Genomic DNA, 19,291 nt, shown 5'->3' with positions numbered 1-19,291 from the left:
TTTGTCATCTTCTGATGACTCTTGTTTGTGAAGTTTAGAGTGAGTGAGTGAGTGAGTTGGGTTTTACGCCGCTTTTTGCAATATTCCAGCAATATCACGGCGGGGACACCAGAAATGGGCTTCACACATTGTGTCAATGTGGAGAATCGACCCCGGGTCTTCGGCGTGACGAGCGAACGCTTTAAACACTAGGCTATCCCACCGCCCCTGTGTGTGAAGTTTAGAAGCAAATGTGTGAAATATGAATTGTTCATAAAAAAATATATGATCGTAATGTTGAATCTATTCGAAGAGACAGCTTTCAGTAAGGCCATCTTCAATACCAAATATTTCACGTATATTATTCGAACTATTTTCCCTTGAATATGCGAACTGTCCAAAATAGATAAGCAAAATATAAACGTGTCATAGATTATTACTGTTAAAAAATCAAATGAAATAGCATAAAGACCTTTCTGTGATATATATACCCGTACGTATTTACGCTGAAATAACTTGTTAACTACGATGCTGAAATAAACAAAATATCTTCTATTGCAATGAATAGCTTATTGTTAATTACCCAAATGTTTTCCTAAATACCTATCTTTATGGGTCCCACCTAGTATCTCCAGCATAACAGGATACAACCTTCGTAAATCCAATGAGTTTCAGACAAATGCAGGGCGCTTATCCCAGTATAACCGATCGTTCCTGCCTTCTGTTGTTAAAGCATGGAATGCACTTGATATCAATACTAGAAATGTAGATTCCCTATCTAGGTTTCAACAATTCATTTCCACAGACACATTCCACATTCAGATTTCTTCAAATGTTACATACATTGCTAGTTATTGCCAGCGTCAATACCAAGTGATCCTATCCAGAATTAGGATAGGTTGTAGTGATATAAAAGCACACTTATTTGACAGATTCCTGGTTGATGATCCCACTTGTTCATGTGGCCATAACAGAGAAGAAGGTGTAATACATTTTTTTCTGTCATGTGCCTGCTATGCCCAGTTTAGACTTGACAGATACTTTGTCCTTAACCACCTCAGCATATATACTATACTTCACGGCAATGACAATTCATCTCCTTTAGACAATGAAAACCTTATAAAATCGGTTCAGAATTACATAACTGAAACTAACCGCTTTACGGAATTCAAGTAACAACCTATAAACATAAAATGCACTTGGTATCGTGTTCTTTATTTTCTTTATTTTATTTTGTTTTGATTCATTCATTAATGTCCTAATGTCTGCTCCATAGAATTGTGTCAAGAACTAACGAACTATATGCGGAGAAGCATTGACATAGGCCATATGGCCTGTTCGCTAATCCTATTTCCATTTTGTTATGTCGTGTAATATGAAACATGTAAACATTAATGGAAATAAAATATTGTTTATATCATAAATCCAATGTTTTGAATGATAGTGTTGTTACACATGTACCTGTTAGGGTGCTGTCTTCATTCTACAGCAGCTGCATCAACTCTGTCTTACTGTACACAGGTCATCTTATACTCAAGGAGTTCACTGTTGTGGGCAAGGATTGCTTCTCGGAGGACGAGGATGTTCCACACCTCCATGTACTGAGGCCCCAGTGCGACACGGACCCGCTGACTGTGACGGTCGAGTACAGTGACGGCACCGCCAGGGACGGCAGCGACTACACATCAAACATCAGGAGTCTGCAGTTCGCTGAAAGGGAGAAACAGTCAACACTGGACATATCGATATTAAAAGATAAGGTACAGGACTGAGACAGTGTTCGGAGCAACGTTCAAGACTCACTCACTCATGCTGAAATATGACAATATTAGATAAAAGGATTGTAACATTTGGCTGGGACATGATAACTTGACAAGAAACCATTGTAATTGGGCATGTGTGACTACTTTGAACTCGATAAATTTAGTGTTAGACACTATATCTCTAAGCCTAGACAGGATTAATCTTAGTTTGGACATGGTAAGTCCAAGCTTGGACAGGTATCTTATGTGTTGCTCCTATAGCCTTACTCTTCATCGATACAGGCTTCCCCCCTAACAGCAATGTATGACTATTTCGCAATTTCTAGATTTTGGAATCCAGGGAAGACTTCTCTATCACACTTCATGCGGATGGATATAAGAATGAAACTATACGGATCTGCATCAAAGATGATGGTGAGTGTTTGCTGTATCCTTCCTCACGTCAGTGGGCGGTGAGGAGCACTGATCTAGTAGCGTTGCACGACACTACTAAATGGTGCTAGGGACAAGTGAAACTCCAACACTGGCAGTCCTCAATAGTGGTAATTGAGGTAAAAAATCTGAACTGTTTCTCTAAGCGTCACTTCTACTGCTAATCAGAGCCAACTATAACCAACAGAAAATGTAAACATAGTATATTTTTGTTTCCTGTTCTCGAACAATTACCTACCAACTGATGAAATAATGTTTTTCATTGTCTCCTTGACATGTCATAAATAAAGGTTTCCGAGGCTGTAATATAAAGGGGTAATAAAAAGGATACCTTTTCAATACAACAGCGACAAAATGCACGCACGCTACGTCACTTACGTCAAAACCATTATCGGCATATTCATTTGAGCTGGCTCGTAAATCCACTCGTCCAAGATACATGGTGTATTCAACTATAGTTTACAGATTGACGTTTGTTTTGTTTTGCAGATAATCCTTTGGAGTTCACCATATATGGAGCTATCTATGTCCCGGAGTGTCTTGGTGCTATACGTCTTCACGTCTACAGATCCCAGCATGACAGAGGACCACGGAATGTGACGGTGCTGTATCTGGACGCAAGTGCCAAGTCTGGAAGCGATTACCTGACCACTGCGCGTACTCTTGAGTTTTATGAAAAGGAAAAATATGTAATTCTGGAAATTCCGATTGTTGAGGATCTGGTGCGTGCAAGTATAAATATACAATTTAGTTCCATCATTATATTTATGTAACATTCTTATGTTTAATGTATCCCTGGAAGAACTCAGGAGATAACAAATATACTGTAAATGTGTTTTCACATGCAAAGTGTTTATATTTTCAGAGGATTGAGTCCAAGGAAACGTTCTTGGTGACACTGTCAGCTGAGCACTATGCAAACACAACTATTCACATCTGTATAGAAGACGACGACGGTGATGATATACTCATCAGCAAAATAAACCAAAATTATGTTTAACTGTCAGACAGTAGGGTTTGTATGGCATAATATCTTTGGATACATTCTATATATAATGGTGATGTCAACAATCTACAATGCCAGTGTTGAGTGACACCATAATCTGAATATAACTAAACGAACATTTATTGCGGTAAGTCAAATTTGAAGAGGGGGGCGGCATTCAACGGGTATAAATATAGTTTTGTGAATACTGTGAGCAGATGGGTGGACATGTCGTCTAAAGGTCTGGAAGCATGCCTTGGTCAAGTCCCTAATTGGCTTTGATTTTTTTCCTTCCGCCAAACATGTGCTCGTAGATTTCCCGGAAGTGGTAAACGTCTTAGACAACCGCTTTCATCCCACCTCCCGATACAGGTGGCAGACACCCACTCAACGCGGCGCTAACTAACTCGTTGTTGTCTGTCATCTAGCTCCTGTGGACTTCGACTGCAACAGGTACGGCGTGAACTGTGCTGCCGGAACAACGTGCCCACCCAACGGCAAAACGTGTGATTGTTCGGGTGTTTCCGGCAGAATCGGCCCTGACTGCAGCATCATAGCAGGTGAGAGGGCCATCCCCTGGGTTAGCATCATGGTCATCGGAAATGTTTATAGGGTCGAAAACTAGCAAAGTATTTCCTCAAAATGAATGTGTTCATCTACAAAGCAGAGACGGACGACAAACTAATATACTAAATACTAAATGAAAACGCCCATGGTGACTAGCCGATCCACGTTAACGTCTTCTATCACGACAGCCTTGGATACGTTCACGTCAAGTATTATGACAGACTTGTTTTGGTACCGTTTAGAATACCGTCAGTGTTGTCGTCATCATTATCATAGCTGTATCGACAATCATTGGATGGATTAACAAACATTGTATGTTGTTCAGCAAACTTCTGTACATATGAAGGCAATTATGAATTGCTATATCATTATCCATTGCTTTAAACTCTTCCAATAGGCAACACGTAAACGTATCTCTAAGGCTTTGATAGATACATCTGAATGTTCTAACTACCGCACACGCTTCTCTATACTGTTCTGATCATCTGTACACTTGTTTCTGTCAGAGTTAGATTTGACAGAACATGAGGCAGGAACGTGGTCTGATTCTGTAAGTGTGTGTACCATTAAGACAAGAAAGAAATCAAATAATTCTGATGGAGGTAAAAAATAATCAACAAGGACCATTATTTGCAAAACAAGGAAAACTGCCACATGGACCATCAGAAAAACGACAGTTTAACCTGTGTTGCATGTGTACCATATAAGTGTATCAAATCTTTAACAAAGTCTTTCTGGGCATATTCAACATGTCGTCTGGTTTCTGAGTATATTCATTCTATCAATGGTATGTTAATATAATTATCACTTTCATCATCATCACCATCATAATCATGTAATATATATTCTGTCACTGTGCCTGTTCGCATCAGACAAATACCTTTAACATCACTGAATTCTGTCAGGAATGAAATACGACACGATTCAATGTAATCAGTCCTGCATAAGTATACAGGAGATAGAAGAAACACACCAAGCCAGGCGTGCAGAGATGGACCAGATATACGGCTGATAACAAAGTAGTGTAATCAGAAGATTCCGTCGTGCGTAAAGATTGGAATCACGACACATTGAGAAGGAGAGGAAAGTGTGCAATTGAGGATATATAAGTGCCTTCATTGTTAGCATGATCGCTAACATAAACATCCTTTAGAGAACCGAGAATGGATGCTGAGAAGGTCACATCTACTGTGCATAATACGACTCTCACAGTAGGTTGTTTTTTTAAAATATGTGAGATACGTAGGAAGCCCTCGCCAAGTACCGTCATGTCATTAGTGGGAACCGCATGACGGGTAACGAGCACAAATTCGTGAGAGTTGGATAATGAGATATTTTACCTCACATGACCTATAATATGGACTGAGCACAGTTATTATTTTCCGATGGTGTCAATAAGGAATTAGTAACTTTGTGTAAAGTTTAGAATGAATTATACGGAGAATATTAGTAAATGGCACTCAACCGACACTGAAACGCAAGACTTGAAAATTAAATAACTTAAAAACAGAACTCTCTATTCTTGATACATGTATAAAGTAGAGGTGATCATCACAAAATAAAGGGGATATTTCATTTTGGGGCGAAAGTATTTGGGAACCAAGTTGTATGATTGTATATGGACTTAGAATATCATTATTCCATTCACAGCGTGTTATGATTTTGTGCAAAAAATGCCATTCTCGCCAGAGCGTTTCCATAATGTGCACGTGGTCGGGTCGGGATAAAATATATATGTACAGTCCCTCTTATCTTTCGTGAAGATTGAGGATTACAGTTCCGACCCACATTTAAATTCGGGTAGCGGTGGGGTAGCCAAGTCGTTAAAGCGTCCGTTCGTCGCGCTGAAGACCCGGGTTCGAGTCCCGACATGGGCACAATGAGTGAAGTCCATTTCTGGTGTACCCCGACGTGATATTGCTGGAATATTGATAAGAGCGTCGTAGAATCATCTTCACTCACTACATTAAATTCAGAGGAACTTTCGCTTCAATGAACAGGTTTAGCATGGAATATGCTCTTTTTTCAGATGACGTCAACGGGACTGGCTGCCAAGACGTGGACTGTGGGAGTGGTGGTCAGTGTGTGTCCGTTAACGACACCGGGCAGTGCCACTGTTATCCCGCCTTCTACAGCGCTGGAGACAAGGCCTGCCAGATGAAACGTAGTAGGTTGACAAAGATGTAATAATATATTCTACTGATAAATACATAATTCTCAATCTGTCACAATACCGCAAATTGTAAAAATATAAGTATTTTATAAAAATAAGTATCAATGTGTGCTACCGCAGATAACACTTTCTCAACAGTTCGAACACCAGTTTTTGGTTTGTCCACTCCAAACCCCTATTGGTTGATCAAGATGGCAACGTCTAAAACCTTTGATCATCCACACACCTTAGCCGTCACGTGACATAACTCCAGTGCTGTTTCACAGCGTTAAACCCACCTACTCACTCACTCTGTCTCAACATCATCTCCCGGCAGCCATCATAACGTCATGTGACACCAGCAAGATGACAGTCTGCATGAACCCAATCAACGTATACCAGCCTCTCATCACCGTCTCTGGCTACACCTCGACTCAGTGCACGGCCAGGCCAGTTCCCCACCCCGATGACCCCACAGACAGGATCCCAGCAGGGGTCAAGGGTCAGTGTATAACAGTGGAGTTTGAGGGGAACTGCGGGAGATACCCCTCTGTGCAACGGGTACGTATTCTGCTTCCAGGAGTACTCGCTGAGTTCATACGAGCTGCGTGACTGGTCTCATGATCCACTACGTACCGCAGAGTGAGTCAGATGACTTAGCATCACTTTGCACAGGATATGTCCCTTGTCCCAGCACAATGTGGTGACAGAATCAGACATGTACCATTCTGATGTCAGCTATGATCTTGGGGCGGGGGAATTATAACTATTAGTACTACTCAGTCACGACAGTCTGTTTGACCTGTCAAGTCATTCACAGATGTAACTAGCCACCAGTTGTGCGTCACCACGCCTGGTCATCCGAGCCATTTTGTCACCTCATCCCTTACGTTTAGATTACAGTGGATCTCTTCTAACCCGGAATCCCAGCGAGTGCTGAAAGTTTAGTAGCCATGTCGTCCCGACTCACTCACGGAATACTTCCATCATTCTTTGCAGGAGAATGACTCATGTCACACAGTGTTGTACCGTATACAATACAATCCAATCCTGCTCGCTGCTTCCGACGAAATCATATTTGCGAAGTGTTGCCTTTCTCCAAATGGCACCGTGTCATTATCATCTGTGTATGCAGACGTGTCTCAGTAAGTACAAAACTAACAATACTATCGGCAATGTTCTGTTTGTCTCCAGATATTGTTAGGTACAGAGTGTTCATTGCCATGTATCGTACTGGCATTCAATAGCTTTTGGGATATATTTTGCAATGCATCGTTCCCTTCTGTAGTTGTTTCGTGATTTGACCTTTCACCCTAGTAAATACACAGTATGAGATATAATCTATATAGCTATCTTTGGCGTGTGTATAGTCTATTCACACAGGTCCTGTTCAATAAACTTGTAGAAGTTTAAATCTTACTTTTAGTCGTAGACAGACAGTAAAGTGTCAGATTCTTTATCTACAGGCAGTACTTCAACAAACAGTTTGAGGAGAAGTTTTATAAAGCCAAGCTGACTCTCACTCTGGCAAACGATCTTCCCGTTGTTGGACCGATACCTCTGAATCAAGTATACAGACTGTGTCTCGAGACAACAGCTGGGGGTATATACACATGTCCATATATATATACACACATCATAGCACATTGACAAGGTAGACAGACACATAAGTGTCAATAAAACAGACATTGAGTTTTGTCTGTGACAGAGGCATATCTACATCACATGTTAGAAATTCTGACAATGCTAAATAATGACGTTGGTGTTAAGTACCGAACTGAGAAAGTGACTCGGTAAGAATGTGTGGTGTAATGGTCAAATGAAATTATATAAACAGTTAAATCGGTAATCTCCTGTCATAACATATGAAAAGTTTGCGACTGTGAAATATCAACAAAACATTAGAAAAATAGTTCACATCAAAGCCTACTCCGAGTACTCACCGCCACCGAAGTTTTTCCGTCTTGAAATGTCGAACGGTTCGGTTCTTTTATGTAACGAGTAGATTATTTACTATATGTTGTTTGATAAGATACGACCACTCCTGCTCACGACTTTATAATTCGGACATCACGCTTCCAAGCTGCGCGAACCCATTCACTGCGCATGCACCATGATCGCAGTGCAGCGCAGCACAGCTGTTGAAACCACTTTTCACCCCAGCTGGGGTGAATTTAGTGAATCGTTTGAACTCCGATTTCGCGGGGTTTTTTTCATCGCGTTATTTTGCAACTTTATAAGTTGAATTTGCATTTTTGATCATTTTTACTGTAAGTCCATACCAAAAGGTATCAGAATCTGCAAAGTTGTGTTTTACGTTGCATGTGACCTTTAAGATAGTTGGTAAATTCTTTAACGCCACAATATAACCGATCTATTTGCTCTCGATATTTGAACATGGTTATAACATTCAAGGCCTTCAAAACATCTTCTGGAAGATGTGGAGAAAGTTTCTGAACTTGACGCACATTTTGCCTGTGCTGTTGTTGGTGATGGTAGTTGGTAGGATAGGCCTACCAGGTAACAGCGCTGAATCATAGTGATTCTTGAACACATGATTAGGACAAAGTCGGAATGGTACGATGGACTCGTATGATTGTTTGCATTATTAGAACCGAGCCACGTCACTTGTTAGCTGCAGGGTTTAAAGGAAGATCGACTGATTATTGTCTGATTGTAAGTAACTGAACATAGTTGGAAGGGGCACCGTTATGTAGTACACTGTCTATGTCTGTACACAGTAGTGGAAAAGTGAATAAGTACAAAAACTATGTACACGTTTACTCGTTGTCGATGTATAGGATTTTCAATGCACATACACCCCTAGATATAAACTTACTCTTGTCAATCCAGGGTTTGCCTATCTTGGTTTGGTGGGTGTACTCGGGCATAACGGCGCATCCGGTGCTTCGCGGAAGGTAGCTGTAACTTACGGCAGTGATGGGTAAGAGATACATGTATTTATAAATGTGGGTGAGTGAGTGAGGCAAACTAAGCAGCAGTTTCAGTGAAGCTTGGTGAGTATGGTGGATGCATTACGTACATCCCCAAAGCTACAGTAAAATATCCAAATTAGTTTTTGCCAAGTGTAGAATTTCTATGGCCAACCCCTCTACGTTTTCATATTAGAGGTATTGATATATGGAAAGAAAGAATAGAAAATAAATAAAAGTCCTTCATTCTTCCTCAAACTGTTTTCCTGCCAAACGTGAGGGACAACATGGTTCAGTGGTACACACGATGTCGTGATTGTAGGTGCGCTTCGGACGCGACACCAGCTGCCAACGAATGATTGGGGTTTAGGTGCTCTTTGATTAAAATCATCAGACACGGTAATGTAAGTGAGCCGGGTTTTACATGGCCTTTAGATATGGCATAGGAATATCACGACAAGAGAGACAAGAAATGAACTTCACACAATGTGCGAAATACTGAGAGAACTCACCAACCCATATGCATATAGAACAAGAGACATGTCGGGATGGCTCTGTCTGCCAGAAGGAATGTTTCATGATTACACAATGTCATTTAGAATGGCGGTGGCTGAGCGGGTTAGGCAGCTGACTTTGTGTGCTGGCGATATGGTGCCTGACTCTGGGGGTGTGGGTTCTAGAATTTGTTCTTTCCAAGGAAAGTGTAATCCCAAATATAACATATGTTTCATATATGTTTCAGAATGAACCTATATAGCACATGCCACTTATTGTTAAATATACATAGGGCAAAATATATTGTCAAAATATTGTCAAAGAATAACCAGTCTCAATCATTCGCCGAAAACTCTGACAACTATCACCATAGACGACTGTAAATTAGTGATGACGCCAGGTATTATCCTAAATGATAGCCTACCGGGTTCTGCCATGCGACAGCAGTCTTTGGAAATTCTAGACATTAAACGTCTGGCATTGAAAAAAACACTTTCTGCCGTCTTCATCGGAATTATGATCTATCAGATAAAGGTGACTATTTGCTCCACAATATGCCTCAAGAACAATGTGTAAACATAAATATACAAAGACAGGAACTTTATCATGAAATCTAATCACCGATGCTGTGATACGAATGATTTCCTTGTCGAAAGCTGAATAGCCGCTGTTCCTTGACAAAGACAAGATTATCGGCACTATGTTTCCACTATATATGTGACAATTATGTCTGTGATCACGCTAATATCTCTGAGATATAAGAAACTGAGATTTACGATTGAAGATAGTTTTTCAGATTTGAATACAATCTTCTTTATCTCTACCGGATCATCTTCCCTATCTGTGATTCTAGACGGCCTGTGGTATTTTCCAGAAACAGTTAGGTCTAAAGATATTAGAAACGTTATATTTGCATGTTTCATCTTGTCAAGCGTTCTTTGAGGTTTCGACAACAGAATGAAAGAATTACATTATTGAAATGTCTATCACACTAAAGCTCTCAGAATACTGAGTGTTTATTACAATAAAGGAAATGTACCCTGATACCAAAATTGCAGCGGCCACAAACGACAAAATATTCCACTGCCGTCACCTTACCATTGTTTACTTTTTGTGTGCTGTTTACCATTTTTCGCAAGCTAAATATGAACGCTGTAGGATACATTACGATGTTACAACTGTCAAATCTTGGATAAAGTATACAAACCCGTAACACGAAGAGCCCACCCATAACTAAACAACATTCGTATATATGTTCGAAACATGATCCAAATTCCTCTTTGATTCCTGAAAGCGTTTATTTCTCGTTAATCTTCATTTCAGAAACATTTCTTCTTAACTCGTATTTAATTTCAACAAGATCACTTTCACGGCGCCTTGTTGTTGAAATGGATGCATGTTCTTATCCGAACTCTTCAGCTGTCCAGACGAATCTGGCAAGTCTCTGGTCCACGTGTTGCCATGGAGAGAGACCGACACGAAGATCTGCATGGACTTCAAGCCTGGTTACTTCACCCCGGGGCCGTCGTCCATGATATACGACATCACCTACAAACTGTGCCTCGCTGACAGAAAGGAAGACTGCAATCTGGTACGTTTGGAAAGTACACCTACATAAAATATATGTCTTCAGACTGTGATCTTAGGTGTGACAACACACATACTCTCAGGTTGAGAGCTGACTAAGCGTTGATACCACCGACCGGACATTGAGACACAGTTAGTCCAGAGCTCATGTATTGATGGCAACACACGGACATGTCTCCACTTAACGTTAACAGTATGTAATGTGTGAATCACATGCATAATAGATACGGGACAGGAATGAAAACGTATCTTGATGGAGAAACGGGTGAGACGTGACAATGAACGGGACTGTAAACGTATCTTGATGGTGAAACGGATGAGACGTGACAATGAACGGGAATGTAAACGTATCTTGATGGTGAAACGGGACGGGAATGTTAACGCAATATGATGGTGAAACTGGTGAGATGTGACAGGACTGCCAACCTATCATTCTATTAGAACGTTGAAGTATACGGTGTCGAAATGACAATTAATGCACCAAATTATCATCAGTATTAAACATACTGCCCTATCCGTAGCATACCCGTTCATATGTTCGTATGTGTTCGTTGCTTGACGCGGCATAGCAGTACTTCTGTCAGTACTTTACAGGAACCAGACAATAAATGTTTGGCATTGAAGTTCCACTTTCTGCCGTCTTCATGGTCTGACTCAGTAATCAGATAAAGACCACTGCCTTTACAACAATTACTCTTGACTAAGACTAACAGAGGATAAGGTACACGGGTACGGTCAGGTGGTCAGTTGATGGTAGTGACATGTGACATTGCGTCTTTCAACTGTTGAAGATCCCGTGCGGCACTACGACCAGACGACGACGCCAGGCTCTCGACGGAAGCGTACAGAAGAAGACATCAGCTGTTGTGTATTTCCTCAAAGAATCCACAGATGAGGCAGCAGGTATTCTCTAGCTTCTGCTTCCGGTAATAATGTGTGCTTCTACAAGTGGTGCTACTTATAAGAGATCCATTCTACTCATTTACAGTATCAGACTTTAAATTGCAGGTATTCCTGGAGCCTTGATGGAGGTTCCTTCCCAAACAATCAAAAGATTTTGAACTGGCTCATTCTGCAGCCTATAATGTCCCAAACTTACTGTATGGGTTTAATATCTGAAATCCTGGTGGACCAACGTAGTGTCGCTATCGCCTCTTGATGTAAGAAAACAACAATGCACGTGCACGATGTTGCCGAACGTTGTCATCCATGGAGACTGGTTTTGAGGATGTTCATCGAAATGCGGGACAACAACCCTGTCTAGGATGTCCGTGATGTACCGCTGTCCATTTAGATCTCGTTTGATCGTCAAAAGGACAAGTGTACAGTCGTGTAAGAGGCACCACTGCCCCATCAATAATCCCGAGCGGAACGGTCCTTGCTCCAAGATATTCCAGTGTGGATATGCAGTGTTTCTGCGCCGCTAAACACGAGCTCGGCAATAAGTCAATAACAAAAGAAATCGACTTTGGTCCGACCAGCCGACCCTTCCCCATGACGTTAAGTTTCAGTCACGTCGAGCTTGACACCAAGCTAGTCTTACTGCTTTCATGCTCTGGGGAAACCAACGGACGTCTGAGAGGTCGTCTGCCTCTAACCCGGCCGATTGTAGGCGATTTCGGACCGTTCTGTGGTACAAACAGCAACGTGAAAGCCACTTTTTTTTTCGTAACGCCACTTGACATGAACGAGTGATGTCTTATGATTCTGAGGATTGTTACCTCCCGAAGCGTTGCCACTTGTCCTCTACCTGAACGCTGACAGTCTTAATGTCCTGGGTGCCGTTCCACTAACCGATCTTAGCCCTATGCCAATCGTAAACCCCTAAAATCCCAATCTTAGCGTGACGTTACGATCGGCACACCGTTCCACTAACCAATCTTACCTAAGTCAATCGTAAAGTTAAGATTCAAAGTCTAAGTTGCTCATGACCAACTTAGGATAGCTAAAATCAATCGTAGAGAAACCAAAATGGTGACTTTCCTATTCTTTGTGAAAAATAAGAGCGAGCATTTCACCGTAAGCGTCCCCTAAAGTCCCCCCATGAAATGAATTTGTATATTTCTGTGATGTAAACAAACACTGCACTGAAGCCTTACAAATGTCAGGCCAGTCTGACCACTGTCGTCATGGGAACACAACCGAGCGAGTCGGTGTAACACATTTGTACAACAATATTGCAACGTCATGGTTAAGAATAGGGACAGCCGTGAAGTGAACAATGTTCTGAAGCAAAAAGATACAAATATGTTTGATTTCACTGCGCATATTTGGTGGGGGATTCTAAAGGCAGGCCGCGTGTTATTCAAGACCACTGACAGATTCTACATACGTTATAGCCTCGTCACGCCTTGTTTATTCTGATTGACAATGTTCAGGCACATATTAAAAGCTCTGACACAATTGACATTTTTAAAGTCCAGACTTAAAACCTGTTCTCAGTATATTACTTATAATCTCGGCTGTAAATATTCTCGTGTAAATTATCTGTACACAGCGCTTTGAGCATGCCCAAGGATGTGGAATAGGCGCACTATAAATATGCATTTATTAATATTATATTATGCTTGATACCCAGCGTTCTCACGCACTTGCACCTGAAACCAAGGTGCTCACTACCCTAATATTTTGCTCTAGGTTTTTTCTCCACGTTTACACTTGGTTGGAAAAATACCCATGAAGGCCCGGGTTAGAATATTGAACTTCAATAACCCGTGCCTGTGGTAAGAGGCCACTAACGGGATCGGGTGGTCAGGCTCGCTGACTTGGTTGACACATGTCATCGGTTCCCAACTGCGCAGATTGATGCGCATGCTGTTGATCACTGGATTGTCTGGTTTAGACTCGATTATTTATAGCTAAGATACATAGCGTTCACTAACATGAACGCTCATGCTAGTGAACGCTATGCATCATAGCTAGATTATTTACAGACCGCCGCCATATAGCTGGACTATTGCTGAGGGAAGCGTAAATCTAAACTTACTCACTCACTCAGTTGGTTCGTAAACTACTCGTAGTACTCGTAGTACTTCCATCATTTGCTAGACTATGCAAAGGGAGATAACTCGTGCCTCGCATTCCTCTATCTCTCGCACGAAAGAGTCTCGATCTAAGCTTGGATCGGATCGTAAGATCGGGACCGGCTACGATCGGCCTAAGATCGGTTAGTGGAACGGGTGTAACTTTTAGCTAAGACGATTGTAAAATTGGCGTAACTTTCTAAGATTGATCTTAGTTAAGATCGGTTAGTGGAACGGCACCCTGGTCAATCGGCTGACACTCGATGGATGATAACCAACATCTCTTGTGATGTATCCCACGTGATGCTCGACTTTGATCGTATAGCATCTGAAATCATGGTGCGACTGACTGGTCAAAATAAGTATACGAACATAAATATGATATGATTATCCATTAATATATGGGGGTTCAAAATCATAGATGTTGCGATACGTATTTCTTTGTGCAATGTGACTGTACACCTTGACCCGTGAAGATCCGGGTTAGAATTGGTCTTCAGCAACCCATGCGTGTTGTAAGAGGCGACTAACGGGATCGGATGTTCAGGCTCGCTGACTTGGTTGACACATGTCATCGTATCCTAACTGCGTATATCGATGCTCATGTTGTTGATCACCGGATTGTCTGGTCCAGACTCGATTATTTACAGACTGCCGTCATATAGCTGGAATATTGCTGAGTGCGGCGTAAAACTAAACCCACTCACTCCCTGTACACCTTGAAGAGCCGCATCAGGCAGCTTGGATTGTATTCTTCGTGGGAACTGTACAGAGATCCGTTGACCGAGAAAAAAATATTAAAGTGTCGTCCTGAGCATAATTGAGCATAATAGGCGTACTTATCATGGCATTATTATTTGCAGTTTTTAATGACTATTGCTTTCTCCATCGTTGTTGTCAGGTAGCGCCTCCGGCAACCGTATCGGTTGTGAATGCACTCGAGAGTCGTCCGTGATGTTCCCCGCCATCATCGGGGTCAGCATGGTCGCCCTGATGTTGCTCCTGGTCGTCTTCGCCATGTGTATCCGCAACACGAGGTTAACATAAGGTTAACATAAGGTTAACAAGAGGCTAACACGAGCCTAACACGGTCAGCAGCTACATCCTCAGGGGACAGTGAAATCACGTGACGGAAACACATCGTCAGTTGGTGCCATGATGAGTTCCCCAGGACGAAGATACAGATAGTGCATTGCTGACACAGCACAACCACGACATGTAACTACGACTACAACAATTAACAATAACTGTAACATTAGACACTAGACACTAGACACTAGACCTGCAGTAATACATGGAACACTTGTAAATACATGACCAAGTTTCACGTTTCTGAAAACACAGGACCAACATTAAACTGTATGTATCTGTAAACACCTGTATTAGTTTTAAATCATTGGTAATAGCTCGTGCAATAAATGAACTACTTCGAACGATTTGTTTTTATTCATTCACTCAGGAATAGGATCATTCGGGCGTTAACGGAAGCAGCCGGTGCACCGACTCTCTATCTCAATTAACGAAACAGCGACCACAGACATTATGCTTTACATGCACATGCCTTTTCAACATTTTTTTCTTCTAAATTACCTTCACGTCAGGTATAGAAACTCTGGACTGCAGTTATTTCGAAAGCCAACATAGCGTGCACGTCCGTGAAGAAAACTCAATACTTGTGTTTCGACTGCACATGACGTCACACCGTGATGCCAGGGAAATGACATCAGACGCCACATCCCCAGGTTTCAAAATAAAACTTGAAATAAACTGTGTCGACTTCTGTCGCCTTTCCATGCCGACAGCACACTCACAGCAAACAGCTCTACTGTTTGCAACCTTTCATGGTACATGTATATGCTATTTCAAATTGTCTACCTACTGAGATTGAGAATGGAGACGTTTCTACAAATATTCATTTCCCTGATGGTATGGCAGTCAAGTCTCCCGTTTCAATCAGAAATGTCTCACTGACCAATCAGAATCCAATATCTTATAAACTAATGGTGGAGTAAACTAAAATGAAAGCACGACTCTCGATCCCACGGGTACAGTTGAAAGTAATCTGTGGTAAACGTAAAACTGCGGCATGGGAGGGTTACACAGAGCATCCTGGGCTAATATTCGTCTCAATCTTCACAGAGTTATTTTAGTCTGAACCCCAGTGCAGATCATGCCTCCCAACGCGCACAATAACACAGTAACTGATAACTTTCTGTATTCTACAAAACATCTTTTGGGCGATCTCTTCGAAGGAAACAGTAGTGTTTAATGCAGCTCTTCTTTAAAGTGAGTGAGTAAGTTTAGTTTTACGCTGCTGCTCGCTGAGGAATTCCAGCTATATGACAGAGGTCTGTAAATAATCGAGTCTGGGCCAGACAATCCAGTGATCAACAGCATGAGTATCGATCTACACAGCTGGGATACGACAACATGTGTCAACCCTGTCAGCGAGCCTGGCCACCCGATCCCGTTAGTCGCCTCTTACGACAAGCATGGGTTGCTGAAGACCAATTATTCGAGTTCAGTTGTCTTTTTAATGTTCTATATTGATCTATTTTAGTGTCCCCATACCATTTCTAGTTTCCTCTTGTCGTCTCAGTGTTCATTTGTCTTCACTGGTCTTTAGAAGTGTTTCTCGGTTCTATCAAGCGTTCTGTAAACACCCCAGCTGTTCCCTACTCTACACTAGAGTGTGGTGACTGAACGTGAGAGTATAAGTGCGTGTTGTTTCGCCGTTTACCAATATTCCAGAGTACTGGTCCTATCATCTCCAAGAGTACACGAGTGTAAGCTAAGATAAGATAATGCTTTATTATCCCGAAGGAAATTTGCTTCACACGGTTAACATTGAAAACACATACAACACGACAAGAGATGCATAATAGATAAGACCACAAAAATACCCATAGATATGTCAAATATTACTGAAATAGCTAGCCACAGGGCCAAATACATGAGGCAAAGATAAATGATGAATAAATAATAATAATTCAGATTTAGAGCTATAGTGGCGACATTAAAAGTTTTGCTGAGGTACATTAGCACTAAAAGTATATTAATACAACAGTTTGAAACAATTGATAAAGTAATATAAAATGATTAACAAAGATTAAAATAATTCATTTAAAACATTGATCCCTGTATGAATAGGATTGATGCATTTATGAATAAACGTCAATAGTAGATGTACAAAACCAGTAACACCAGCACGAACTAGGAATTTTAAGAAAATGACATTAAGAAATAATCACCTTTATGATATGTACTGGTCCAACTGTAACAGTGTGTAAATAAAAGTGTTTCATTTTAATGTGTTAAACTTCATTATTTTAAAGCTTAGGTATAAAACTTTATCATTACTAAACTGGCCTGTGTTAACACTAACACTTGCATTGTTTAACTAGCTCACTGGTAAGCTAGCTTGGGGTCTATTGTTAAGGTTAAGTGATCTGTGTCAGGTTCAATCTCTGCATTGGCCTGTTGTCAAGGTTCCTATTGTTTCAAAGGTTTCAGCTTCTCATCATATTTAAAGCCTTCTACTGCCTTTCATTTGTGGCAGTATACATTTTCTCCTTGAGACTTGCAATACCTGCACAGCACCAGCACATTATGGGGTAAGTTAAGTTAGATCTTTTAGTATTACATGTATAGTAGGGCTATTAGGATTTAGTGCATTAGATTACATGTTTTAAGGAATAGTGTTTTATCATATTTAGTGTATGTAAGGTGTTTGTCTATAAATATATGCATGCTTAGTATTTTAGACAAATATATGATGTATTGTGTACCAGTACACTAGTATACTACCATGATACAGTAATGTGTATCATGCATGTTTATTATAAGGTTTAGTTTCTACATGCAATATTTATGTATGTATAGGGTAAATAACTATTTATGTGTACGCTAATGTCATTTATGATGTATATCTGTATATACTAGCAGTATACTTAGGCAATAGTTTGTTTATTTAGGTTCACTGAGAATCAGATGTTCATATTAGCTGTTGGCCTATTCTGCCTGCGTCCCTGAGACGAGGTGAGGTATTGTTTTCAGAATGTGATTGTAAATATTAGTAATTATAATTGTTATATATGTGAGTAATAATCAGAGTACATGTCTTTACTTAAATCTGGATGATTGACAGTCATCAGATGTATTAATAGTATAGTTGTAACCATATTGAATGCATAACATGATACGTATTTTATGACAAGAGACATGTATTAATTGATGGATATTTTATTATTCAGGGCGTTTTGTTATAGTTCTGCCAAATGGGGATCTCCTTATCCCACGTCACCAGCGCCGAATAAATCCCTGAAACCCGAAACAAGTGTTCGTCATCATTGAACCTACATACAGTGTACGTGTACGAATACCTCTGTTACACAACCACGATGCCTAGGAGGCACAATTGCCAACATATACATGGATGTTGACCGCATCACTGGTTACTGTCACTACACAGTTCACAGTGTGAGTGAGTTTGGTTTTAGGCCGCTTTTAGCAATATTCCAGCAATACCACGGTGGGGACACCAGAAATGGGCTTCACACATTGTCCCCCAAGTGGGGAATCAAACCCGGCTTTTGGTGTGACGGGCAAACACTTTAACCACCAGGCTACCCTACCGCCCCCATGTAAAACAGATGCGAATCTTCATGGGCATGACGATAAGGAACGTATTTTAGGATTACTGGGTATTTGCTAAACCCACCACAAACCCTTTTTCTGACAGACTCTTGTACACACCCACCCCACCCACCTCGATGTACAAGTGTGATCGCAACGCACGCGACCAGCGAGACAGATGTATAGGGCCTACATCTGAATTAAACCATTTTGCCACTCCGAATATGAAACACAACAAGTATGCTTATTCTGGACGAGGATTCAATGAACCATCTATTTTCTGTCAAATAATGTTCGAAAGACAATATTTTAGTAGTTTTGGGTTAACACAGTAGCCGAAATCTGAATCATCATACCCGTCGTCCGTATACTATGGTCTCCGGGCTGAGGGACAGATAATCCGTAATTTCCGAGTGATATATTTTTACAAACTAATATTGAAAATAACTAGAACAGGCTAGCCAATTAGGAGGTAAAATATAATGAAGCTAGGTGAAAATTTCTGAGAATGTTGGCTTGCCCATATAAGTCTACTTCTTGTTTCTCCATCATTGTCCCTTTCTTTGAAATATGAAAAAGGCTCTAGGGTTTCAGTGGATGATATTAATATCATGTGATGACTTGTATAACATAACATGATGATACGATGAATTAGTCCTTTAATTTGTGTTCTGAAGTTACTGCTTATATTTTGTTGTGGTTGGCCATGCAAGATTCGCACAGAGTTACTGTTCTTTAAT

The 19,291-nt window shown here is 40.9% G+C and overlaps 1 protein-coding gene across 1 annotated transcript in view; it reads left to right on the top strand.

Moving 5' to 3' along the window:
- Positions 1–15,349, top strand: part of LOC124284915 — a 33,109-nt gene extending 17,760 nt beyond the window's left edge. The window contains exons 12-24 of the mRNA XM_046721046.1: positions 1,501–1,739; positions 2,069–2,156; positions 2,664–2,896; positions 3,040–3,130; positions 3,588–3,719; positions 5,756–5,893; positions 6,216–6,439; positions 6,878–7,023; positions 7,345–7,481; positions 8,732–8,822; positions 10,726–10,897; positions 11,685–11,796; positions 14,818–15,349. Coding sequence (XP_046577002.1) covers positions 1,501–1,739; positions 2,069–2,156; positions 2,664–2,896; positions 3,040–3,130; positions 3,588–3,719; positions 5,756–5,893; positions 6,216–6,439; positions 6,878–7,023; positions 7,345–7,481; positions 8,732–8,822; positions 10,726–10,897; positions 11,685–11,796; positions 14,818–14,963 — 1,949 coding nt within the window. The 3' untranslated portion in view covers positions 14,964–15,349. The remainder of the gene's footprint in view (positions 1–1,500; positions 1,740–2,068; positions 2,157–2,663; positions 2,897–3,039; positions 3,131–3,587; positions 3,720–5,755; positions 5,894–6,215; positions 6,440–6,877; positions 7,024–7,344; positions 7,482–8,731; positions 8,823–10,725; positions 10,898–11,684; positions 11,797–14,817) is intronic.
- The last annotated feature ends 3,942 nt before the right edge of the window (positions 15,350–19,291 follow it).

This window comes from Haliotis rubra, unplaced genomic scaffold (assembly GCF_003918875.1).
Source record: "Haliotis rubra isolate DU_JTF1 unplaced genomic scaffold, ASM391887v1 Scf348, whole genome shotgun sequence".
NCBI lineage: Eukaryota > Metazoa > Mollusca > Gastropoda > Lepetellida > Haliotidae > Haliotis > Haliotis rubra.
The sequence above is the reverse complement of the archived record's forward strand: the minus strand, read 5'-3'. Positions and strand labels throughout refer to the sequence as shown.